Source organism: Hyla sarda, chromosome 8 (assembly GCF_029499605.1).
Source record: "Hyla sarda isolate aHylSar1 chromosome 8, aHylSar1.hap1, whole genome shotgun sequence".
Taxonomy (NCBI): Eukaryota; Metazoa; Chordata; class Amphibia; order Anura; family Hylidae; genus Hyla; species Hyla sarda.
In genome coordinates, this window is record NC_079196.1 from 32,181,499 (window position 1) to 32,209,465 (window position 27,967).

A 27,967-nucleotide genomic window follows, 5' to 3' on the forward strand; every position below is an offset into this window, starting at 1 on the left:
TTTGTCAGACACATTTGTTATTTTGGGGAGAGGTAAGTTTGGTATGGGGACAGACCAACCCCCGATAGGCTATGGTGGCGGTTCGGCTGATGTGCTTTAACAGGAGTATTTTGGCTTCAGCAAATGAATGCAATTATTTGAATAATAAAACATTTACACTTTTCTATCTCAATTTTTGACTGTATTCAAGATCTCTGCTTGCATTCAATGAGAGCTATCAATATTTACGGCAAGGGTTTAAAGGCGTATTCCAGGAAAAAACTTTTTTAATATATATATATATATATATATATATATATATATATCAACTGGCTCCAGAAAGTTAAACAGATTTGTAAATTACTCCTATTAAAAAATCTTAATCCTTTCAGTACTTATGAGCTTCTGAAGTTAAGGTTGTTCTTTTCTGTCTAAGGCTGGGTCCACACTACGTTTTGTCCCATACGGGAGCGCATACGGCAGGAGGGAGCTAAAACCTCGCGCTCCCGTATGTGACCGTATGCACTCCCGTATGTCATTCACTTCAATGAGCCGACCGGAGTGAAACGTTCGGTCCGGTCGGCTCATTTTTGCGCCGTATGCGCTTTTACAACCGGACCTAAAACCGTGGTTGACCACGGTTTTAGGTCCGGTTGTAAAAGCGCATACGGCGCAAAAATGAGCCGACCGGACCGAACGTTTCACTCCGGTCGGCTCATTGAAGTGAATGACATACGGGAGTGCATACGGTCACATACGGGAGCGCGAGGTTTTAGCTCCCTCCTGCCGTATGCGCTCCCGTATGGGACAAAACGTAGTGTGGACCCAGCCTAAGTGCTCTCTGATGACACGTGTCTCGGGAAACGCCCAGTTTAGAAGAGGTTTGCTATGGGGATTTGCTTCTAAACTGGGCGGTTCCCGAGACAGGTGTCATCAGAGAGGACTTTAGACAGAAAAGAACAACCTTAACTTCAGAAGCTCATAAGTACTGAAAGGATTAAGATTTTTTATTAGAAGTAATTTACAAATCTGTTTAACTTTCTGGAGCCAGTTGATATGTAAAAAAAAAAGTTTTTTTTCCTGAATAACCCCTTTAAAGGAAATCTGCAGTGTATAACACTTATCCCCTAATCCCAGCAGTCTGACCGCAGAGAGTCCGACTGCTGGGAGTGGGTCGTCCCCCCCCCCCCCCCGCGCGATCTCCCGTACGGGGACCCAGCGTTGCCGCAGCTCTGCGCCGCTAATGCGCGTGTCGTTGACCTCACGGAGGTCGACGGCACGTCCCCTCCATACAGCTCTATGGGAGAGGCGGGGAGGCACGAACGCTGCTTCTCCACCTGTTCCAGAGATACATGGAGGGGGCATGTCAGAGCCAAGGTCAGGAGATCGCGGGGGGTCCTGCGGATAGGGAATACATGAAGTGTTATACACTGAAGATTTCCTTTAAAGGGGTTGTTCAGCCAAAACTAATGTAATGTCCCAGTACAGAACATAGTCCTGTACTACACTTAGGCCCTGTCAGGTTGAGTCCCTCAGTGACCTGGGGCCTCTCCTGCAGTGTCTCCCCTGCTGTTAGTACAATTTTATGTATTGTAATAGGTATATAGTCAGTATGCTAATGTATAGACAGTATAAAAGACCTTTGGAGGACTAATGTCATTGTCTAAAGGACCTTTGGAGGACTAATGTCATTGTCTAAAGGACCTTTGAGATGTCACATGTTATGTTTATGTTACCCGGAGAGTCACCAGCTTAACACATGACCCGCAGCTTGACCTATGGGCCCCCCTTATAAGGAAGGTTAGTGCTGCAATCTGTCTCTTTAGCTCTCTTTCTACTGGGGTACAGTCAAGACCAGATGTCTCAGTGCTAGTGTCCAGTACCTGGAAGGCCTCAAATCTACCGTCACTTCCAGTAAGTCAAGTCTATGTCTGCTGCTGCTACCTACAGTCCAGTCAGGCCTAAAGTCAATGATCTAAAGTCCATTAAAGTATAACTGACCTCAGTAAAGCCTGCGTTAAGCCATAACCTGGTCGTGGACTCTCATTTCACTGCCTAGCCATTGGGATAGCGGAGATATCGTTTGGGTGGTTCCCGATACCCAAAAACCACTCTGGCGTCACGAACATTAGGAGTTAATAACATTTTGCCCCTGGGGTTAATACCCTCTGCCCCATCCACCTACACCGCTACACCCCGTGGTCCCGCCATCACCGTGGCTCACCGCACTAACTTATCCTTTATCCACAGGATAGGTAGCTGATTGCGGGGGTTCGACCATTGGGACCTGGCCCCAAATATCCAGAACAGGACCCCGGACCTCATGTAGGAGCATGTGGGGTAGATGGCACGTGCTCCATTCAATTCATGGGGGTGTCAGGTCTCTTTGATGCTCCCGTAGAAACGAATGGAGTGCGTGCCATCTACCCCACACGCTCCTGACTGATGGCCGGGGTCCCGTTCCTGAGATTGAGGGGGGTCCCAATGGTCATCCAATTAGCTACATATCCACAATTCTGTGGATAGAGGACAAGTTAGTTCTGGCTGGAGTTCTCCTTTAAAGGGGAGTCCCGATCATGAGATGGAGACGCATGTACAGAGCCTCCTTACAAGCCTAACCTCCGATAACTGTGATGTAACCAGCGGGATTCTTAGCCACTGAAAGTAAACAATGAGCAAAGCAAGCAGTGATCTTGAAAAAAAAAGGAAACAAATTCAGACAGAAAGCAAACAGGAAAACGGTATAGCTATTTATGAAGCAAAGAAGGATAACCTTTATTTACTAGACTGGAATGGCCCCTTAAGAAGACTTCGGCGGCGGCGGCGGTTTGGATCACGGGATAAGACAGTCACAGCCCAGTGGACGGCTGAAATTTACAGATCACAAATCTGTTTCATGTCCTGAGAAAGGAAATGCAGATGGGATTATAGGGCTGGAATTACAGACAGCTCTGGGCTAATCTGGGCGCCTTATAACTTTACTACAAATTGCCATTCTGTACGTCTTAGATGGAGCAAGAAACAGTAATGACCCTTAAGATGGCGGCAAGGGAGCGGAATAGCAGACGTGGAACTCATCATAAAAGCGGAAATCAACAATGTATCCTACTACATATAACGGTGTTCCCAACCGGCGCGCCTCCATCTGTTGCAAAACTACAACCCCCAGCATGCCCGGACAGCCATTGGCTGTCCGGGCATGCTGGGGGTTGTAGTTTTGCAACAGATGGAGGCACACTGGTTGGGAAACACTGACATACAGTGTTCGAAACGCAAATTTTTACCGCCAATATCGGCACTTGGTGATTTCGCGACTATTTAGAATATAGTGATACATGTATCCGTTTTGTTTATGCAAATTTTTATGCAAATCTATTAAAATATCGGCACTTTCAGACTGGACACTGATCCCTCCCTTCTTTTAGGTGGAAGATACAATTGCGCATGCGCATTATGCGAATTTCATTACGAATTTTTGCATTAAAAAAAAAAAAAAAAAAGAGAGAGCGGGTATGCAAATTTCCCAAACATAGGACGAGTATTCGTCCAAATATTCGCGAAATATCGCAGTGAGTTCTGGAGGCGGAGCCGCACGTCACAGTCACGCCGGCACACGACCCCCACCTCCAAAACTCACTGCACACATAGGGCTGCTGCCGGAAAGCCATGTGTGTATAGTGAGCGAGGAATACGCAGCGTATTTCCCGCTGCTGCCGTAAATTTTGCGCAGCGTGAAATACGCTGCGTATACGCCAGGTGGGATCACACCCTAAGGTTACTTTCACGCGCGCTGATTTTTTTATCGGGTTTTCCGCTGCGTATTTGAAAGTGGGCGGGCTCTTCTCGGCTGTCCGCAGCCGATTTTCTGCGGCGAAATGTACACTGTGGGAAATCCGCCGCAAGCCCCATTGAAGTCAGTAAGGACTGTGGCGGATTTTCCGCAGTGTAAATTCCGCCGCGGAAAATCTGCTGCGGACAGCCGAGAAGAGCCCGCCCACTTTCAAATACGCAGCGGAAAACCCGCTAAAAAATCAGCGCGTGTGAAAGTACCCTTAGGGTGCAATCCCACCTGGCGTATACGCAGCGTATTTCCCCCTAAGGGCACGTTCCCACCTACCGTATTTTGCGTATTTGCTGCTGCGTATTTTCTTCCCATTGGCTTCAATGGGAAATAAAATATGCAGCAGCAAATACACAACAAAATACGCCAGGTGGAAACGTACCCTAAATGGAAGAAAAAGTGAAAGGGTCTGAAAACGTACTGAATGCATTTCAGAACACAGAATGCCGCCCTACTAACTTTAATGGGATGGCGCCGAGCTATTCTGCACCATATAGGGCTAATCTTTTTTGCAGAATGCGGAATTTCCGTGGGGGAGTGTCTACCGCTGTCTGAATGGGACTGCGGAATCCAATTGAAATCAATAGCTAAATAATTCTGCATGGAAAATCCCCTGTGTGAACATAGCCTAAGGATACATACACGGGCGGATTTATTTGCGGGTTTCCCGCTGCGTATTTAAAAGGGGGTGGGCTCTTCTCGGCTGTCCGCAGCAGAGAAGTTCCGCTGGGCGGAAATTCCACAGCGGAAAACCGCAAATACGTAACGGGAAACCTGCAAATAAATCCGCCTGTGTGAATGTACCCTAACAGATCAAGACAGTGACATCCTATGGTGGACACCCTGTACAAAAATGGGATTTGCAACAGAAAAATGACATTTATCTAAGAAAAAAACAAACAAAAAAAAACCTAATGATTTTCTATGTTTTCACAATAGGAATCATATAAAAAGAGCACATACCACTTGTAGTTAAAACTTGTTTATTCCATATCCAGGGAATACATACAATGGGCAGAGTATGGAGACAGGTGCATGGGTGTTGGAGTGTTCCCTGGGTGACTGACCGTTTCACGCAATTAGTTTCTTCGGGCCCATGTATAAATTCCCTGGACATGGAATAAAGAGTTTTACCTGTTAGTCAACAAGTGGTGAGTGTTCTGTTTATTGGATTCTTAAAGGTTTATTTTTTTGTTTTGTTTTTTAAATCAACTGGTGCCAGAAAGTTAAACAGATTTGTAAATTACTTCTATTAAAAAATCTTAATCCTTCCTGTACTTATTAGCTGCTGAATACTACAGAGGAAATTTTTTTCTATTTGGAACACAGTTGACCACAGTGTCCTCTGCGGACATCACGAGCACACTGCTCTCTGCTGACACCTCTGTCCTTTTTAGGAACTGTCCAGAGCAGGATAGGTTTGCTTTGGGGATTTTCTCTTACTCTGGACAGTTCTTAAAATGGACAGAGGTGTCAGCAGAGAGCACTGTGCTTTTGATGTCAGCAGAGAGCACTGTGGTCAACTGTGTTCCAAAAAGAAAATCATTTCCTCTGTAGTATTCAGCAGCTAATAAGTACTGGAAGGATTAAGATTTTTTTTTAATAGAAGTCATTTACAAATCTGTTTAACTTTCCGGAGCCAGTTTTTCCACCGCAGTACCCTTTTAATATGAACACGTTATGAACTTACATCGTTCTTAAAGGGGTACTTTGTTGCCCCAGCATTGGGAACATTTAGTTCCGAACGCTGGGTGCCGGCTTCGGGGGTCGCCACACCCCCTCGTGATGTCACGCCACGCCCCCCTTAATGCAAGTCTATGGGAGGGGGCCAGACGGCCGTCATGCCCCGTCATAGACTTGCATTGAGAGGGCGGGACATGACGTCACGAGGGGCATGTTCCGGACGCTGGGGCAGTGGAGTACCCCTTTAAACATAAAGCACCGAACAGTATTGCTGGATAAGTGTGATATCCCAATTTCTTTATACGTGCAGCCTACCAGCAGTGCCGGGTTACTTTATCTACTTTTGCGTTATCGTTGTCATTTCCTATGTAACTCGCTATATTTAAATGGAGTTTTTCGTGCTGTAGTCTATTATTGGTTGTTTAGGCAGAACTGAATGAAGATTAACGTCCCCTCGAAATCCTGTTGTAAGCCTCAGTCCTTTCTTTGCAGACACAGGTAGGCCCAGTGCACATATGACATACAGCAGTGCTTCCCAACCAGGGTGCCTCCGGCTGTCTGGGCATGCTGGGAGTTGTAGTTTCTGCAACAGCTGGAGGCACCCTGGTTGGGAAACACTGACATACAGGGAGGGAAAATGCTTCTATTGTAAAGTAACTTTTAGCATAATAAAAAGAAGATCGATATCGAGAGTGGAAAATCTGATTACACCGCCATGTCAGTCTGATGTGAAAATAAGGATATCTCCGGTAACACAGGCCGGGCTGTCCCTGCCCCAGTTGCCAGGAACAACCATATTCTGAATAGGATTCCGCTTTTTTTTTTTTTTCACCAGAGGCTTAAATTTCCTTCAGGCTTCGGCCTCCGATAATTGCAGTTTTGTTGGAAACTTTAAATCCAATAAGAGCCTGAATGAAGAAGGGCTAAAATAACTAATCTGTAAGGACCTATTCTCATCCGTAATCTGCCTGCGACTAACTTCACGGGTAGATGGAAGTTCAATGAGATTAAGTGAAAGCAAAGTAATTGGTCGGTCTGGTCACTTTTGACCCGTATTGTGTCAAGTGTATATGTATACATATATATATATATATATATATATATATATACAGTGATCCCTCAACTTACAATGGCCTCAACATACAATAATTTCAACATACAATGGTCTTTTCTGGACCATTGTAAGTTTAAACCAGACATTATACAATGTACGGACAGTCCAGATCTGTGAAATGTGTCAATGGCTGGAAGAACCGACCAATCAGAATGGACATTTCACTGGTAAAACCTCTGTATTACTGAAGTGCATGCACTGACTGGTGTCTGGTAGCGCCCCCTACAGTACAGGGAGGTATCACATGTTCTGTACTCCTCTTTACCTGTGCCAGGGTTAGCTGCTCCTTGGGACAGCAGGTGAGGACGGCTCCATTTAAAATTTTTAGGACACTGTGTGTACTGTACAGGACCCTGAAGAAGTTCCTGTCCTCTACCTAGACCAGCATTTCCCAACCAGGGTGCCTCCAGCTGTTGCAAAACTACAACTCCCAGCATGCCCGGACAGCCTTTGGCTGTACGGGCATGCTGGGAGTTGTAGTTTTGCAACAGCTGGAGGCTCCCTGCTTGGGAAACACTGAAATAGACAGTGATTACAGCTCCCAGAAGATCTTTCTTACTTTTATATGGAAGGATTTGCTTTATCTGTATTAGTTATCTACTTATTTTTCTTTAATCCTCACGTTTTCCTATTTTTGGATGAGATTTTGGGGCTTCAGAACCAATTACCAGGTTTCCATAGAGTTCTGGTCTCAACATACAATGGTTTCAACATACAACGGTCGTCCAGGAACCGATTAATATTGTAACTTGAGGGACCACTGTATATATATATAATCTACAAAACCAATAATTTAGGCAAACTCTCAGGGGGAAGTTTTATCAAAACCTGTTCAGATGAAGTGTTGGCCAGTTGCCCCTAGCAACCAATTAGATTGCCTGTTTAGTTTTTAACACGGCCTCTAAAAAATGAAGGAAGCGATCTGATTGGTTGCTATGGGCAACTGGGCAATATTTCCTCTGCACAGGTTTTGATAATTTCACCCCCCCCCCCCCCCACAGTGCATACCGATCATCTTAAGCAGTGGTCCTCAAACTGTGATCCTCCAGATGGTGCATAACTACAACATTGAGCCATTGGGTGTCCGGGCATGTTGAGCGTAGTACTTATTAGCTGCTGAATACTATAGAGGAAATTATGTTCTTTTTGAAACACAGAGCTCTCTGCTGACATCACGAGCACAGTGCTCTCTGCTGACATCTCTGTCCATTTTAGGAACTGTTTACGCTGGACAGTTCCTAAAATGGACAGAGATGTCAGCAGAGAGCACTGTGCTCATGATGTCAGCAGAGAGCTATGTGTTTCAAATGGAAAAAGAATTTTCACTGTAGTATTCAGCAGCTAATAAGTACAGGAAGGATTAAGTTTTTTTAATAGAAGTAATTTACAAATCTGTTTAACTTTCTGGCACCAGTTGATTTAAAAAAAAAAAATAAATATATAGTTTTTCACCGTTTTAAGGGGTACTCCGCTCCCCAGCGTCTGCAAAATCCCCCCTCACACCGGATCGTTGAGTTCCTGGATGCCGTGTTCTGGCCCGCCCCCTCGTGATGTCACAGCCTGCCCCATCAATGAATGTCTATTCCTATCAGTCACTTCCTATCACCATCAATAAGCTTCTTACACCTCTCAGCCGGAATGTTGGACCACTCTTCCTTTACAAACTGCTCCAGGTCTCTCTTATTGGAAGGCGCCTTTTCCCAACAGCAATTTTAAGATCTCTCCACAGGTGATCAATGGGATTTAGATCTGGACTCATTGCTGACACTTCAGAACTCTCTAGCACTTTGTTGCCATCCATTTCTGGGGGCTTTTTGACGTATGTTTGGGGTCATTGTCCTGCTGGAAGACCCAAGATCTCGGACACAAACCCAGCTTTCTGACACTGGGCTGTACAGTGCGACCCAAAATCCATTGGTAATCCTCAGATTTCATGATGTCTTGTACACATTCAAGGCCCCCAGTGCCAGAGGCAGCAAAACAACCCCAAAACATCATTGACCTCCACCATATGTCACTGTAGGTACTGTGCTCTTTTCTTTGTAGGCCTCATTCCGTTTTCGGTAAACAGTAGAATGATGTGCTTTACCAAAAAGCTCTATCTTGGTCTCATCTGTCCACAAGATGTTTTCCCAGAAGGATTTTGGCTTACTCAAGTTCATTTTGGCAAAATATAGTCTTGTTTTTTTCTGTCTCTGTGTCAGCAGTGGGGTCCTCCTGGGTCTCCTCCATAGTGTTCATTTAAAGGTCGATGGATAGTTAGCGCTGACACTGATGCTTCCTGAGCCTGCAGGACAGCTTGAATATCTTTGGAACTTGTTTGGGGTTGCTTATCCACCATCCGGACTATTCTTCGTTGACACCTTTCATAAATTTTTCTCTTCCGTCCACACCCAGGGAGATTAGCTACAGTGTATATATCCTACACTTGTCACCCAAAGAATATTCCACTTGTTATTCTAAAAATTACTTTATTAGTAGAAAATAAATATCAACATTACATGCAAGAGAGACAACCCCTATCCCATAAAAGACATGTACCCCATAAAGCACCGGCATCCCCCACAACATAAACAACAATTGGTAGCAATGTGCACAAATAGCAAATTAACCTTCATGTGCTGAGTCAGGGTAATGAACCTAGTCCATACCTATAACAATACATCACATAGATTTAGTAATGTTCATTACCTGTTGCAGGCATATTACCAGTGGCAATCTGGGGACCCCGTGCACCCTCAACTAGCTATAGATTAGCTACAGTGTCATGGGTTACAAACTTCTTGATAAAGTTGCGCACTGTGGACAATGACAAATCTAGATCTCTGGAGATGGACTTGTAACCTTGAGATTGTTGATATTTTTCCATAATTTTGGTTCTTAAGTCCTCAGACAGTTCTGTTCTCCTCTTTCTGTTGTCCATGCTTAGTGTGGCACACACAGACACACAATGCAAAGACTAAGTGAACTTCTCTCCTTTTTTATCTGCTTTCAGGTGTGATTTTTTTATTACCCACACCTGTTACTTGCCTCAGGTGAGTTTAAAGGAGCATCACATGCTTGAAACAATCTTATTTATCCACAATTTTGAAAGGGTGCCAATAATTTTGTCCAATTTGCTTTTTTTCCCCTCCCTTTTTGGTTTAGTTCCAATACACACAAAGGGAATAAATATGTGTATAGCAAAACAAGTGTTACTGCAATCCTTTTCTGTGAGAAATGCTTCATTTTCTTGAAAAATTTCAGGGACGCCAACATTTACAGCCATGACTGTATGACTAACCCTCAAAATGATGTTAAAATCAATACATTAGCCAGTATATCCTTATATGAAGGACATACCTGAGGCCGCACACCAACGCCAAGGTTTCTCAAGTGACACAGGACCTAACACTAAACCTACCTGTGCCATATGGGCAATACCAGGGGCCAGAGGACAATTACAGGGGCATTAGGTCCTCACAGTCTGCTCCCAGTTCACTCCAGTGTGGCTAAGCACACATACAATGGGAGGAGGGAGGGAGGCAATGAGCCCCACCCAAGGAGGCTGATGTGTTTCCGGCCTCACAGTTGCACCAAAATGCTGCCTATAATAGGGATTAAGGCGCATTAGATTTGGAGTTTATACACCTCCAAGTATAAGATTTGAACAACAAGAAAAAAAACAGACTGGAAAGAACTACACAACTTCCACTGAACCATACAGCCAGTAAAGGGGTTGTGATTCACAGGCAAGCTCCGTTGGACCCTTTGTACCGCTGTCCTACCTATACATTTTTCTTTTCAAATCAGCTGGTTCTGGAAAGTTATACAAATTTGTAAATTACTTATATAAAAAAAAAAATCTTAAGCCTTCCAGTACTTATCAGCTGCTGTATGCTCCAGAGAAAGTCGAGTTATTTCCAGTCCAACCACAGTGCTCTCTGCTGACACCTCTGTCCATGTCAGGAACTGTCCAGAGTAGGAGAAGTTTCCTATGGGGATTTGTTTATACTCTGGACAGTTTCTGATACGGACAGAGGTGTCAGCAGAGAGCACTGTGGTCGGACTGAAAAGAACAACTCAACTTCCTGTGGAGCATACAGCAGCTGATCAGTACTGGAAGGGTTAAGATTTTTAAATAGAAGTAATTTACAAATCTGTATAACTTTCTGGCACCAGTTGATATGAAAAAAATAGTTTTCTGATATGAAAAATAGTAATCTGAGAGACTGCTGCTGTATGCTCCAGAAGAAGTCGAGTTGTTCTTTTCTGTCTGACCACAGTGCTCTCTGCTGACACCTCTGTCCATGTCAGGAACTGACATAGCAAACCTCTCCTACTCTGGATAGTTCCTGACATGGACAGAGGTGTCAGCAGAGAGCACTGTGTTTAGACTGGAAAGAACTACACAACTTCCTCACACAGCCAGTGAATGGGTTGTGATTCACAAGCAAGCTCCGTTGGGCCCTTTGTACTGCTGTCCTACATATAATTATTATTATTTAAAAAAAATTTAGTTTCACAATAAAACACAAGTCGTCAAAAAAACATCATGAAAAATGGAAAAAAAATAATTTTTTGCAATTTTTTTTTGAATTTGGAATTTTTTCTTCAAAACAAAAAGCACAAAAGTAAAAAAAGAAAAAAAAAGAAAATTTATAAAAAACTGACTAATTTTTGCAATACTTTTTTTTTTTCAGATCTGGAATTTCATCAGGATCACAGGGGGAGTCCGCACACCCAAGGTAAGCGAGGCGAAAATAACAATAAAGCTATTTAGGAGCGTACTGAGCGGATCACGCAGAGTAGAAGCAGCTCTCCAAAATTACAGGATTGTTTCAAAGCGGCGCGACATGAATAAAACATACCTGAGCCATTCTATAGCCGACGTTAGATCTTCGGGAGACCTCACCTGTCGCGGGTCAGTTCATCTAAAGTTACAAAGCACGCGATTTAGGGCATTACTGCCGGGACCATCTTGTGTTGAATGACACCTCAATTATGAAGAAAAAAAAATAAAAGGATCTGGAAATCAAGATGGCAGGGCAAGAAAGGAGGCACTCTCTCTGGAGAACGACCTTTGACCTTGGTTTTTTTTAAGATTCCTTTTTATAGGCGACTATACAGAGGGTAGATAATGGCTCTTTACATCACACGGGACCCTGAATGACGCCGGCTGTACGGTGGCGCTCTTATCTCCAAGCTCTGTATGAATAGATATTATTTGGAGCTGCTCCCCAGTGTGTTCCAGATCAGCCGGATAAATCAGGCGCTGAAGAGGTTAAGTTAGTTTGTGTGATCTACAAAATAATCCGCCGTGTAGTATTGTGGTAGGGGGCACAGACACCCTATAAATATAGGGGGATTCAGAGGTGGAGGTTTAACCCCTTAAGGTCGCAGCGTTTTTTCCGTTTTTGCATTTTCATTTTTTCCTCATCACCTTCTAAAAATCATAACGCTTTCAATTTTGCACATGAAATTCCATATGATTGCTTTATTTTTGCGCCACCAATTCTACTTTGCAGTGACATTTTACCAAAAAAAAACATGGCGAAATGGAAAAAAAAAAATAATTGTGCGACAAAATTGAAGAAAAAATTTCATTTTGTAACTTTTTGGGGGCTTCCGTTTCTACGCAGGGCATTTTTCGGTAAATATGACACATTGGGGGAGATTTATCAAAACCTGTGCAAAGGAAATGTTGCCCAGTTGCCCATAGCAACCAATCAGATCGCTTCTTTCATTTTGCAGAGGCCTTGTTAAAAATGAAAGAAGCGATCTGATTGGTTGCCATGGGCAACTTTTCCTCTGCACAGGTTTTGATAAATCTCCCCCATTATCTTTATTCTGTAGGTCCATACGGTTAAAATGATACCCTACTTAAATCGGTTTGATTTTGTCGTACTTCTGAAAAAAATCATAACTACATGCAGGAAAATGTATACATTAAAAATTCTCATCTTCTGACCCCTATAACTTTTTTATTTTCCTGCGTACGGGACGGTATGAGGGCTCATTTTTTGCGCCGTGATCTGAAGTTTTTGTCGGTACCATTTTTGTATTGATCGGACTTTTTGATCTCTTTTTATTAATTTTTTCATGATATAAAAAGTGACCAAAAATACGCTATGTTGGACTTTGGAATTTTTTGCGCGTACGCCATTGACCGTGCAGTTTAACCCCTTAAGGACCAGGCCATTTTACACCTTAAGGACCGGAGCGTTTTTTGCAATTCTGACCACTGTCACTTTAAACATTAATAACTCTGGAATGCTTTTAGTTATCATTCTGATTCCGAGATTGTTTTTTTCGTGACATATTCTACTTTAACTTAGTGGTAAAATTTTATGGTAACTTGCAGCCTTTCTTGGTGAAAAATCCCAAAATTTGATGAAAAAAATGAAAATTTTGCATTTTTCTAACTTTGAAGCTCTCTGCTTGTAAGGAAAATGGATATTCAAAATATATTTTTTTTGGGTTCACATATACAATATGTCTACTTTATGTTTGCATCATAAAATTTATGAGTTTTTACTTTTGGAAGACACCAGAGGGCTTCAAAGTTCAGCAGCAATTTTGAAATTTTTCACAAAATTTTCAAACTCACTATTTTTCAGGGACCAGTTCAGTTTTCAAGTGGATTTGAAGGGTCTTCATATTAGAAATACCCCATAAAAGACCCCATTATAAAAACTACACCCCAAAGTATTCAAAATGACATTCAGTAAGTGTATTAACCCTTTAGGTGTTTCACAGGAATAGTAGCAAAGTGAAGGAGAAAATTCAAAATCTTCATTTTTTACACTCACATGTTCTTGTAGACCCAATTTTTGAATTTTTGCAAGGGATAAAAAGGAGAAAATTTTTACTTTTATTTGAAACCCAATTTCTCTCGAGTAAGCACATACCTCATATGTCTATGTTAATTGTTCGGTGGGCGCAGTAGAGGGCTCAGAAGGGAAGGAGCGACAAATGGTTTTTGGGGGGCATGCTGCATTTAGGAAGCCCCTATGGTGCCAGAACAGCAAAAAAAAAAAACACATGGCATACCATTTTGGAAACTAGACCCCTCAGGGAACGTAACAAGGGGTAAAGTGAACCTTAATACCCTACAGGTGATTCACGACTTTTGCGTATGTAAAAAATATATATATATATATTTTACCTAAAATGTTTGGTTTCCCAAAAATTTTACATTTTTAAAAAGGGTAATAGCAGAAAATACCCCCCAAAATTTGAAGCCCAATTTCTCCCGATACAGAAAACACCTCGCATGGGGGTGAAAAGTGCTCTGCTGGCGCACTACAGGTCTCAGAAGAGAAGGAGTCACATTTGGCTTTTTTGAAGGAAATTTTGCTCTGGGGGCATGCCGCATTTAGGAAGCCCCTATGGTGCCAGAACAGCAAAAAAAAAATACATGGCATACCATTTTGGAAACTAGACCCCTCGGGGAACGTAACAAGGGGTAATGTGAACCTTAATGCCCTACAGGTGTTTCACGACTTTTGCATATGTAAAAAAAATATATATTTTTTTTTTACCTAAAATGCTTGTTTTCCCAAAAATTTTACATTTTTAAAAAGGGTAATAGCAGAAAATACCCCCCAAAATTTGAAGCCCAATTTCTCCCGAGTACGGCGATACCCCATATGTGACCCTAAACTGTTGCCTTGAAATACGACAGGGCTCCAAAGTGAGAGCGCCATGCGCATTTGAGGCCTAAATTAGGGACTTGCATAGGGGTGGACATAGGGGTATTCTACGCCAGTGATTCCCAAACAGGGTGCCTCCAGCTGTTGTAAAACTCCCAGCATGCCTAGACAGTCAACGGCTATCTGGCAATACTGGGAGTAGTTGTTTTGCAACAGCTGGAGGCTTTGTTTTGGAAACAGTGGCGTACCAGACGTTTTTCATTTTTATTGGGGAGGGGAGGGTGGCTGTGTAGGGGTATGTGCATATGTAGTGTTTTTTACTTTTTATTTTATTTTGTGTTAGTGTAGTGTTTTTAGGGTACAGTCGCACGGGCGGGGGGTTCACAGTAGTTTCTCGCTGGCAGTTTGAGCTGCGGCAGAAATTTTGCCGCACCTCAAACTTGCAGCCCGATACTTACTGTAAGCCTCCGCCCATGTGAGTGTACCCTGTACATTCACATTGGGGGGGGGGACATCCAGCTGTTGCAAAACTACAACTCCCAGCATGTACGGTCTATCAGTGCATGCTGGGAGTTGTAGTTTTGCAACAGCTGGAGGCACACTGGTTGTGAAACACCGAGTTGGTGCCTTCAGCGGTTGCAAAAGCTACAACCCCCAGCATGTACGGACAGCGGAAGGGCATGCTGGGTCTTGTAGTTATGCAACAGCTGGAGGCATACTACTTTGGCTGGGGATGCTGGGGATTGTAGTTATGCAACAGCTGGAGACACACTGGTTTGCTACTTAACTCAGTGTGCCTTCAGCTGTTGCAAAACTACAACTCTCAGCAGTCACCGACAGCCAACGGGCATGCTGGGAGTTGTAGTTATGCAACCACCAGATGCACCACTACAACTCCCAGCATGCACTTTAGCTGATTGTGCAAGCTGGGAGTTGTAGTTACACAACAGCTGAAGGTACACTTTTCCATAGAAAGAATGTGCCTCCAGCTGTTGCAAAACTACAAGTCCCAGCATGCCCATAAGGGAATGCTGGGAGTTGTGGTGGTCTGCCTCCTGCTGTTGCATAACTACAGCTCCCAGCATGCTCTTTTTGCATGCTGGGAGCTGTTGCTAAGCAACAGCAGGAGGCTGTCACTCACCTCCAACGATCCTCGCCGCACAGGTCAGTCCCTCGTCGTCTCCACCGCCGCTCCTGGGGCCCCGATCCCAACAGGGGCGCCGGGGATCGGGGTCCCCAGCACCCGGGGTGCACTACCCGCACCCGCTCACGTCCTCCGGAAGAGGGGCGGAGCGGGTTGCGGGAGTGACACCCGCAGCAGGCGCCCTGATTGGTCGGCTGGTAATCCGGCCGACGAATCAGGGTGATCGTGAGGTGGCACCAGTGCCACCTCACTCCTGCAGGCTCTGGCTGTTCGGGGCCGTCTCTGACGGCCCCGATCAGCCAATAATTCCGGGTCACTGGAGACCCGATTGACCCGGAATCCGCCGCAGATCGCTGGACTGAATTGTCATCATGACCCCCCTGGGCGATATGCCCCGATGCCTGCTGAACGATTTCAGCAGGCATCGGGCACCGGCTCCGCTCCAGATGGTTGCGGGGGGGCCGGTAAAACACATGACGTTCTCATACGTCATGTGTCCTTAAGGACTCGGAAATGGAGACGTATGAGAACGTCATGTGTCCTTAAGGGGTTAATTAACAATATATTTTTTTTTTATAGTACGGCCATTTCCACACGCGGCGATACCACATCATTATTTTTCTCATTTTCACAGCTTTTTTTTTTTTAATGGGAAAAGGGGGGTGATTCAAACTTTTATTAGGGAAGGGGTTAAATTATCTCTATTCATTTTTTTTTTTTGCAGTGTTATAGCTCCCATAGGGACCTATAATACTGCACACACTGATCTTTTACCCTTAGCTTTCCATGAATCAGCGTTCTAGGGGCTCGATTGCTTAAGCCTGTAGCTTAGGCTTGGAGCAATCAAACGCCGATCGGACACGACGGAGCAAGGTAAGGGGGTCTCCGCTCGCATCCTAGCTGATCGTAACATCGCGATAGTCCCCGATTAGCCCAACTGAGCTGTCGGGAAGAGTTTACTTTCATTTTAGAGGCGGCGATCAACTTTGATCGCCGCGTCTAAAGGGTTAATAGAGCGCAGCACAACGATCGGTGCCGCACGCTATTAGCCGAGGGTCCCGGGACTGACCAGGTGTGATGTGGGGTCATGGTGTGCCCCCATTTTAAACACTAGGACCGGGCATAGGGCGTACAGGTACGCACTACGTCCTTAAGGAGTTAAAAAAATATATATAAATAAATAAAAATCGCACTTGCATTCCTGCTGTCGATTTTATTGTGCATTTGCTGCAGATTTTATGCAGCACTAGAGTTGATAAAATCCCGGAGCCAAGGTCCGCAACAATGATAAAGTCCACAATGCAAAGTCATTCCGAAGCGGAGAAATTATGCACAGAAATGTACACTATGTATGTGCCAGAGATTTTACTAGGAAATAGGATATGTTGCAGTTTCTAGCAAAGAGAACTGATTATTTCAGTGTTTCCCAACCAGGGCGCCTCCTGCTGTTGCAAAACTACAATTCCCAGCATGCCCGGACAGCCAACAGATGTTCTAGTTACTTTAGGTTACCTAAAATACCCAATACTGTGTGTAATTTTTGTTGTATGAAAGTAAAATCCTCAAGTTGCTTCCAATAAAAACTTAAATAAGGAGATGTCCAATGTTAAACTTTTTTTTTTTTAATCTACAGTATTGTCCCCAGGCTGTCTAATAAACTAATAACTTACAGAGTACCTGTCATGACCTTGATAAATGTTATAACCTTTCCAGCTCACCCCCTCCAACAATCATGATAAACCACCCCTTTTTTTTTTTTCAGTTTTCTAACTTGATATTTTTCTGTATCCTCTGCTCACTCTCAGTGAGCTCCACAGACTGGGAGGGGGTGTTCCCCAGCAAGAGTGACATCATCTGAAGTCCTGCAGGGGAGAACTTCCACCCTCACTCTGCTACACACAGCCCAGAGCAGTTCAGCGCAGTACAGTGTGAGATGGGCTGTAATTGGCTGAGACTGCACCCCTCCCCCCCCCCCCCACTGAAGGCATTGTGACTATATTCAGCTCTTTACACTCTATACACTGAGCTGAGGCCCCACCTGAATTTACTGACTTTTGTCTCTGCAGGAGACAATCTGCAAGCAGGACCAGGAGGACCTCTTTTGGGGATTAATGTAACACATAAAGTTACAAAACTTAAGTGTATTAGAAAAGTAATTCAAATATGCCTATGTATAACATATTTTTATTACTAATGACAGGTAGCATTTAATCTTACCTTTCTCGGCTCCCTTGTAGCTCCAGTATTGGGACGCCCACTCTCCGACTGGATCTCCACTGACAGTCTGCATTAGGAGTTAAAATGCTGGAAGTCCCATAGACTTTGCATGGGACTTCCGCCATTTGATCTCCTAAACTTAATCCCATACTCAACATACAATGCTACGGACAGTCCATATCTGTGAAACGTGTCAATGGCTGGAAGATCTGACCAATCAGAATGGGCATTCACTGGTAAAACCCCTGTATTACTGAAGTGTATGCACTGACTGGTGTCTGGTAGCGCCCCCTACAGTTGTTGTAGAATATCCAGACTTGTAATAAGATTCAGCGTCAGTGGTGCCTGCCCGGGATAGCGAATTCGCAATAGTTGGAAAAACACAGACAGAGTCAGTCATTGATCCTACAACTGATTCCTCCCAGCAGCCTAGAGAGAAATGCCCTCTATGTTACTGTGGGTTATGTTTATTTATGCCTAACAAAAGGGAGGGTTTACAAAGCCACTCCCACATACAGTACAGAGCCACGCCCATACATACAGTCAGCATTAGATTACAAGTGATTCAGCCTACAGAAGCTATGACACACCTCCATGTGCCATCAACAATCCACCACATCTCCAGCTATGGCGACCAGTCGACAACACATGAACCTACGCCATATTGCACAATATGAAGGCAATGTGACAACTTAATACTTCCACGACACAGTACAAGGCAGCATTACATCTTCTGTACTCTTTACCTGTGCCAGGGTTAGCTGCTCCTTTAGACACCAGGTGGGGTCGGCTCCATGTTACTTTTTTAGGACACTGTGTGTACTGTACAGGACCCTGAAGAAGCTCCTGTCCTCTACATAGACAGTGATTACAGCTCTAAGCAGATCTTTATTACTTTTATATGTAAGGATTTGCTTTATCTGTATTAGTTATCTACCAAAGTAAGAGGTAGGTGGAGTGTCCTTAAAATGATTTCAGGGACTTAGGCCGCAAGCGGCAAGGACCTCCAAGGTAATATTTTCTGAAATACTACCAGTACCACGAGCCGCACCAGAGAGGCAGTGGGAGATCAGTGAGGTAAACAAGTGGCTCAGAAGCTGGTGTAGGAAGGAGGGGTTTGGGTTCATGGAGAACTGGGCCGACTTCTCTGTCGGATACCGGCTCTACCGTAGGGACGGGCTGCACCTCAATGGGGAGGGTGCAGCTGTGCTTGGGGAGAAGATGGCTAGAAGGGTGGAGGAGTGTTTAAACTAGAGACTGGGGGGAGGGAACTGACAACATAGAGGGGGAAGATAGTGTAGATAGAGAGGAGGGACTTATTGATGTACCTGGGGGTGGAGGGAGGGGTTAGAATAAATAATAGGGATAGGCTTCATAGGGGAAAAAAACATACACCATTGAATTGCATGTTGACTAATGCCAGAAGTCTGTCCAATAAAACCGAGGAACTGGAGTGGTTGATGTCTGAGGAGGATTATGACATAGTGGGTATAACAGAGACTTGGTTGGACGATAGCTGTGACTGGGAGGTTAACATACAGGGATATAGTCTATTCAGGAAGGATCGGACAAAACGGAAAGGGGGAGGAGTTTGTCTTTATGTAAAGTCCAGTCTGAAGGCCGGACTGCGGGAGGATATACGGGTAGGAAACAATAATGTGGAGTCATTATGGGTAGAATTATATGGAGATGAAAATAAAAAAATATTCTGATTTCAGGGGTTTACTATAAGCCACCAAACATAATGGAAGAGGCAGAAGATCAATTACTGAGGCAAATAAACAAGGCAGCAAATCAGAATGACGTGATAATAATGGGGGACTTTACCGTATATACTCGAGTATAAGCCGAGTTTTTCAGCACGATTTTTCGTGCTGAAAACACCCCCCTCGGCTTATACTCGAGTGAACTCCCCCACCCGCAGTGGTCTTCAACCTTGCGGACCTCCAGAGGTTTCAAAACTACAACTCCCAGCAAGCCCGGGCAGCCATCGGCTGGGAGTTGTAGTTTTGAAACCTCCACTGCGGCCTTCGACATCATCCAGCCCCCTCTCACCCCCCTTCTGTACAGTACTCACCTCCGCTCGGCGCTGGTCCGGTCCTGCAGGGCTGTCCGGAGAGGAGGTGGTCCGGTGGGACAGTGGTTCCGGGCTGCTATCTTCACCGGGGAGGCCTCTTCTAAGCGCTTCGGGCCCGGCCTCAGAATAGTCACGTTGCCTTGACAACGACGCAGAGGTGCGTTCATTGCCAACGTACTTCTGCGTCATTGTCAAGGCAACGCCTCTATTCCGGGCCGGAAGCGCAGAGAAGAGGCGCCCCCGGTGAAGATAGCAGCCCGGAACCACTATCCCACCGGACCACCTCCTTACCGGACAGCCCTGCAGGACCGGACCAGCGCCGAGCGGAGGTGAGTACTCAGAACTAAAGGGGGTGAGAGGGGGCTGGATGATGTCGAAGGCCGCAGTGGTCTTCAACCTGCGGACCTCCGGAGGTTTCAAAACTACAACTCCCAGCAAGCCCGGACAGCCGATGGCTGCCCGGGCTTGCTGGGAGTTGTAGTTTTGAAACCTCTGGAGGTCCGCAGGTTGAAGACCACTGAGGGTGGATGATGAGAAGGGGATGATGAAGGGGGGGGGGTGGGATGATGACAAGAGGATGATGAAGGGGGGGGTGGGATGATGAAGGGGGGTGTGTGGGTTGATTACAAGGGGATGATGAAGGGGGGATGTGTGGGATGATGACAAGGGGATGATGAAGGGGGGATGTGTGGGATGATAACAAGGGGATGATGATGGGGGTCTGGATAATGACAGGCGGTGATGAGGATGTTAATGACGGGTCTGGATGATGACGGGGGTCTGGATGATGACAGGGGGGGATGATGTATTTCCCACCCTAGGCTTATACTCAAGTCAATAACTTTTCCTGGGATTTTGGGTTGAAATTAGGGGTCTCGGCTTATACTCGGGTCGGCTTATACTCGAGTATATACGGTAACTATCCTGATATAAACTGGGAGACTGAGACCTGTGAATCTCATAAAGGAAACAGGTTTCTGACTATAGCTAAAGACCATTATCTGTCCCAAATGGTGCAGGGCCCGACCAGAGGGGGCGCCCTACTAGACTTAATATTAACCAACAGACCTGACAGAGTAACTAATGTGCAGGTAGAAGGACACCTAGGAAATAGTGATCATAATATAATACATTATAACTTGTTCTTCAATAAGGGAATCTCTCAAGGGGCCACAAAAACAATGAACTTTCGGAAGGCAAAGTTCAATCAACTCAGAGAAGCCCTTAACAATATAAAATGGGATAATGTCCTCAAAAACAAGAATACTGACACTAAATGGGAGACTTTTAAAAATATCTTAAATTTGCACTGTAAGATGTATATACCTTATGGGAATAAAAGGGTCAGAAATAAAAGAAAACCAATATGGATGAATAAAAATGTTAAGGGGGCAATAAATGACAAAAATAAAGCATTTAAACCACTAAAAGAGGACGGCAGTGAAGGAGCATTAAAAAGATATAGAGAAAAATGTAAAATATGTAAAAAAAAAACACTTGGGACGACTGACGTGGAAAAGGACTTGGGGGTCTTAGTTAATAGTAAATTTAGCTGTAGAGACCAGTGTCAGGCAGCTGCTGCCAAGGTAAATAAAATCATGGGGGGGGGCATCAATAGGGGCATAGATGCCCACGACAAGGAAATTATTCTACCACTGTACAAATCACTAGTCAGACCACACATAGAATACTGTGTACAGTACTGGTCAGACCACACATGGAATACTGTGTACAGTACTGGTCAGACCACACATGGAATACTGTGTACAGTACTGGTCAGACCACACATAGAATACTGTGTACAGTACTGGTCAGACCACACATAGAATACTGTGTACAGTACTGGTCAGACCACACATAGAATACTGTGTACAGTACTGGGCACCAGTGTACAAGAAATATATAGTGGAGCTGGAGAGGGTTCAAAGACGGGCAACCAGGGTAATACTGGCCATATTTGGAGTCGGGAAGGAATTTTTACCTCTAGTATGAGGGTTTTTTGTCTTCCTCTGGATCAACTCAGTAGGGACTCATTAGGGATATAGGTTGAATTTGATGGACTCTGGTCTTTTTTCAACCTTATGAACTATGTTACTATGTTATGAACTAGGTTACTTATTTTTCTTTACTCCTCACTTTTTCCTATTTTTAGATGACATTTTGGTGGCTTCAGAACCAATTACCAGGTTTCCATAGAGCTATGGTCTCAACATACAATGGTCGTCCTGGAACCAATTCATATTGTAACTTAAGGGAGCACTGTATAGAGAAAAAAAAAAGGCCAAAAGTTATGTATAACTTAAAAAACACTTTTATTAAAGATCTATTTCAGTGAAGATCTTGAATCCATTCACAATGGCCATAAAATTTACAAGGAAAAGTATTGACCAGTCACATAATTTACGCTGATCATCACTTGACTGGTGGTCCGACTTCTCATAAATAAGTGATAGGTTCATATGACTTAAATATACTCGCTCAGTCTCCTCCCCTGTGAAGAGTCAGGAACACAAAGCATCAAGTATAGAGGTAATGAATGCGAAGTAAAACTCTGTGTTAAAGCTCCCCTAACTTCTTCATGATGGTGCTGTCGGCGGGAGCGTTGGTGAATATGCTCCCCACCACCACGTGAGTCCCCCAGACATTATGGCGGATCACTTTACAGCAGCCCAGGTCCTCCACTCGGAATCCAAGATGCCGATAACGTTCATCGGTTTCATACAGGGTGTTATTTGTGTAAGGCCCAAAGAACTAAGGAAAACAAGAACAGACATTTAATACTGAAGACTAGCAATTATTAAAAAGAATCTGACACCCTGTTCAGCCACACTAAACCTGGGTTATAGTGAGGGAGAACAGCTTTTACAAAGAGCGGTCACTTACTTTAATCTGTTGAGTATATGAAGAGTTCTGGTACTGTAAACTTTCAGCTGCATTGCTATTCAGTGCGTAATGGAGGAAGGGAGCCGTCTCTCCCAGCTCCCCTGCCTCCTCCATATTCTCTGTCCTCCTTGTCCCCTTTATTATGAATGGGGCGGGTGAGAGCACAGAAAGAAGAGCACTCACCCACAGCATTCATTAGCATATTAATAAAGGGGGAGGGCAGATGGAGAATATGGAGGAGGCAGGGTAGCTGGGAGAGGTGGCTCTCTGCCTCCATTGTGAGCGGGATAGAAATGCAGCTGGAAGTGTACAATGCCAGAACTCTGCAAATACTTAACAGATTTAAGTAAATGACCCCTCTTCGTAAAGCTGGAAGATGGCTGCCCCCTATAATCATAATGTACAAAAAAATTAAAAAAAATTCCAAGTGTAAATTCAACCCTAGACTAAAGGGTCTAAACCAGTGTTCCCCAACCAGTGTGGCTCCGGCTGTTGCAAAACTATCACTCCCAGCATGCCCGGACAGCCGTTGGCTGTCCGGGCATGCTGGGAGTGGTAGTTTTGCAAAAGCTGGGGGCACGCTGGTTGGGAAATACTGGTCTACACAGAGAAAGATTTAATTTCAGCGTGACAGAACAATTCTTTTTGTCTACTTGATTTACTTGGTCCTGCGGCATTACTTATTATGTTCAATACCGGGTGGTCCTGGGGATGAGCGCGCTTGCTTGAGAAGAAATTTACATACAGATACTGTAAACAATGTATATTCATATGTAAATTATGGATAGTTATACTTCAATTAGATGACCTCCATGCTGTGAGAATAAGAGGAGGTCATCAGAAAGGAACAAATGGAAGCCTGCAGAGGGCGCCAGATGTTTCGGAAAGCGCACCTCAACATTCTGCCTATATATATCAACTGGCTCCAGAAAGTTAAACAGATTTGTAAATTATTTCTATTAAAAAAAATCTTAATCCTTTCAGTACTCATGAGCTTCTGAAGTTAAGGTTGTTCTTTTCTGTCTAAGTTCTCTCTGATGACACCTGTCTCGGGAACCGCCAAATTTAGAAGAGGTTTGCTATGGGGATTTGCTTCTAAACTGGGCGGTTCCCGAGACACGTGTCATCAGAGAACACTTAGACAGAAAAGAACAACCTTAACTTCAGAAGCTCATAAGTACTGAAAGGATTAAGATTTTTTTTAATAGAAGTTATTTACAAATCTGTTTAACTTTCTGGAGCCAGTTGATATATAAAAAAAAGTTTTTTCCTGGATAACCCCTTTAAGCTCTATGGGGGAGATTTATCAATACCTGTGCAGAGGAAAAGTTGCCCAGTTGCCCATAGAAACCAATCAGATCGCTTCTTTCATTTTTCAGAGGCATTTTTAAAAATAGAATAAGAAATCTGATTGGTTGCTCTGGGCAACTTTTCCTCTGCACAAGTATTGATAAATCTCCCCCTATGTGACTGTGGCGTAACCAATGGGCAGAATCTAAGGGCCCATTCACACTACAGAATTTCCAAGAAAAATTTGATAATTTGTTAACCCTTTAGATGACATGATCAATAATGTTCACGGCATCTGAAGTACACTGCTCAAAAAAATAAAGGAAACACTAAGTTAACACATCCTAGATCTGAATGAATGAACTAATCGTATGAAATACTTTCATCTTTACATAGTTGAATGCGCTGACAACAAAATCACACAAAAATGATCAATGGAAATCAAATTTATCAACCCATGGAGGTCTGGATATGGAGTCACACTCAAAATCAAAGAGGAAAACCTCACTACAGGCTGATCCAACTTTATGTAATGTCCTTAAAACAAGTCACAATGAGGCTCAGTAGTGTGTGTGGCCTCCACGTGCCCGTATGACCTCCCTACAATGCCTGGGCATGCTCCTGATGAGGTGAAGCATGGTCTCCTGAGGGATGTCCTCCCAGACCTGGACTAAAGCATCCGCCAACTCCTGGACAGTCTGTGGTGCAACGTGGCGTTGGTGGATGGAGCGAGCCATGATGTCCCAGATGTGCTCAATCGGACTCAGGTCTGGGCAACGGACGGGCCAGTCCATAGCATCAATGCCTTCCTCTTGTAGTAACCGCTGACACACTCCAGTCACATGAGGACTAGCATGGTCTTGCATTAGGAGGAACCCAGGGTCACAAGGGGTCTGAGGATCTCGGTACCTAATGGCAGTCAGGCTACCTCTGGCAAGCACATGGAGGGCTGTGCGGCCCCCCAAAGAAATGCCACACCACACCATTACTGACCCATCACCAAACCGGTCATGCTGGAGGATGATGCAGGCAGCAGAACGTTCTCCACGGCGTCTCCAGACTCTGTCACATGTGCTCAGAGTGAACCTGCTTTCATCTGTGAAGAGCACAGGGCGCCAGTGGCGAATTTGCCAATCTTTGTGTTCTCTGGTAAATGCCAAACATCCTGCACAGTGTTGGGCTATAAGTACAACCCCCACCTCTGGACGTCGGGCCCTCATAGCAACCTCACGGAGTCTGTTTCTGACCGTTTGAGTGGACACATGCACATTTGTGGCCTGCTGGACGTAATTTTGCAGGGCTCTGGCAGTGCTCCTCCTTGTACAAAGGCGGAGGTAGCGGTCCTGCTGCTGGGTTGTTGCCCTCCTATGGCCTCCTCCACGCCTCCCGATGTACAACTGGCCTGTCTCCTGGTAGCGCCTTGCCACAGCTCGAATTGATGTGCCATCCTGGATGAGCTGCACTACCTGAGCCACTTATATGATTTGTAGACTCAGTCTTCTGCTACCACTAGAGTGAAAGCACCGCCAGCATTCAAAAGTGACCAAAACATTAGCCAGGAAGCATAGGAACTGAGAAGTGGTCTGTGGTCACCACCTGCAGAACCACTCCTTTATTGGGGGTTGTCTTGCTAATTGCCTACAATTTCCACCTGTTGTCGGTTCCATTTGCACAACAGCATGTGAAATTGATTGTCAGTGTAGCTTCCTGAGTGGACAGTGTGATTTCATAGAAGTGTCATTGACTTGGAGTTACATTGTGTTTTTAAGTGTTCCCCTTTATTTTTTTGAGGAGTGTATTTAAGAGACTCATTGGACCACCACCTGCAGAACAATTGCAGGGGTCCAATGAGACAAGATAGTGGTCAGAGCTCCTCTCACCTGCTACTGTGCTGCTCTACAAAAACTTGAAAATTTTGTTGCAGCAGCCTCTCATTGTCTTTAAAGGATAAGTCTCGTGCTCAGAAACTTATCCCCTATCCAAGGTTCTATGGGAGAGCCGAAGATTGTCGAACTGCTCTCCCATAGAACTATATGGAGGGGGCGTGGCGGACTCTTTTTCGGGCGGGGATCGTGACGCGCTCCTGTGCTAACGATCTAAGTTTTTGAGCATGAGACTTCTCCTTTAATGGTATTCTGCTGCACCGCTCATACTACAGAATGTACGCTACTGAAATTCAAATTCTGGACTCTATTGGTAGAATTCCGGACTGCATTGCCATCAATGGTGAGAACACATGTTTGTGCCAGTGGATTTCAGCAGCACCTGCTGCAGATGGAATCTCCGCCCGTAAGATCTGTATTCTGTAGTGTGAACAGGCCCATAGTCTATAGCCAATCTGTGCCTATAGGCTTCTGTGCTGGTACTGACTGTGAGTTATTCTTACTTACCGCCAGGCCCGATGATGGGTCAATGAAGTCTGCCCAGTACCCCTCAGATCTCAGGGCATAGCAAATTTCTTTGGCACCATTAATGAACTAGAAAAAGAGGAAAAGAAAACAAATCAATGAACCGTCATGAGCTAATGGGGCATCAAAGCAAAATAAAACTTTAAGACTGTCTGTCCTGTGGGCACGGACGGCATGGATGCTGCCGCCATGGCTACATAGGATATGCCATGAAAAATTCATCTCCTCCACAGCAGCAAATCCTAAACCTTCATAAAAACCATGATAATCAAGCCACCAATGTCATGACAACTAAAACAACATGGAGTCAAACTGCAGCTTTGGAAACTTTCCCAGACTTGTGGCTTTAAAGGGGTACTCCGGTGGAAAACAACTTATTTTAAGTCAACTGGTGCCAGAAAGTTAAACTGATTTGTAAATTACTTCTATTAAAAAATATTTATCCTTCCAGTACTTATCAGCTGCTGTATGCTCTAGAGGAAGTTCTTTTCTTTTTGAATTTCCTTTCTGTCTGACCACAGTGCTCTCTGCTGACACCTCTGTCCATGTCAGGAACTGTCCAGAGCAGGGGCAAATCCCCATAGTGAACATATGCTGCTCTGGACAGTTCCTAACATGGAGAGAGGTGTCAGCAGAGAGCACTGTGGTCAGACAGAGAAAAAATAAAATAAAAAGAACTTCCTCTGTATTATACAGCAGCTGATAAGTACTGGAAGGATTAAGATTTTTAAATAGAAGTAATTTACAAATCTGTATAACTTTCTGCCACCAGTTTATAAAAAAAAAAAAAATTTAAAATAAAAAAAAGTTTTCCAGCGGAGTGCCCCTCCAACAGCCAAAGGCTGTCCAGGCATGCTGGGAATTATAGTTTTACAACAGCTGGAGGCACCCTGGTTGGGAAACACTATTCTAGATTGATGGGCACTTAATACACATTAACTCCTGCAATGTGCGTTCGGCTCTATTGTAACCCACCCTCATTAGGCTGAGCGGAGGCCTCCCTGCGGAGGTCACATCTAACAAGCAGCCTCCAGCACCGCGGTTATATCGGAGTTGACAGGCGGGCGATGAGCTGAGAAATATGACAATTAATACATAATTAGACCACATTACAAGAGAGAAACGCAGCAGACCAGAACAAGCCCCCGAGACAAGTCGCCACGGAAACAAAAGGGGGGCTTGATCCAAGGATTTCATTTTCATGCCGACGCTGCAGATTGTTCCCCGACAGAATATTCCACCGCAGAACCGGAGCTGAAGGAAACAGAGCTGCTATAGGAAAGACTTATGTAGATTTATATCGTTTTTATAGGTTGTATTATTATTATTTTCAAAATTAAACCATATTTTATATATTATTTTCTTTTTGTTGCATTTCGTTTGTTTGTTATTTTCAGGATGAATTGTAGTTTTTTTTTTTTTTTCCCCCATCAACATTTTGGGGTACATATAATTTATTGACTGGGAATAGGAGGGAAAAAATATGTATTCATTTTTAACTTACTTATTTCTAACAAGAAAATTGGTAAACAGGGATTTTTTTTTTCTGCTTAGATTTTTTACTTTTACCTTTTTTTTGTCCCACTAAGGAACTTACCGTATATACTCGAGTATAAGCCGAGTTTTTCAGCACGATTTTTCGTGCTGAAAACACCCCCCTCGGCTTATACTCGAGTGAACTCCCCCACCCGCAGTGG

General features: G+C 44.3%; 1 protein-coding gene across 2 annotated transcripts in view; it reads right to left on the minus strand.

Moving 5' to 3' along the window:
• Positions 1-21,977: 21,977 nt before the first annotated feature.
• Positions 21,978-27,967, minus strand: part of MMADHC (metabolism of cobalamin associated D) — a 57,555-nt gene continuing 51,565 nt past the window's right edge. For both annotated transcript variants that reach the window (XM_056534177.1, XM_056534178.1), the window contains 2 exons: positions 26,253-26,339; positions 21,978-22,440 (listed from right to left, as the gene is read on the minus strand). In XM_056534177.1, the coding sequence (XP_056390152.1) occupies positions 22,246-22,440; positions 26,253-26,339 (282 nt within the window). In that variant the 3' untranslated portion in view covers positions 21,978-22,245. The remainder of the gene's footprint in view (positions 22,441-26,252; positions 26,340-27,967) is intronic.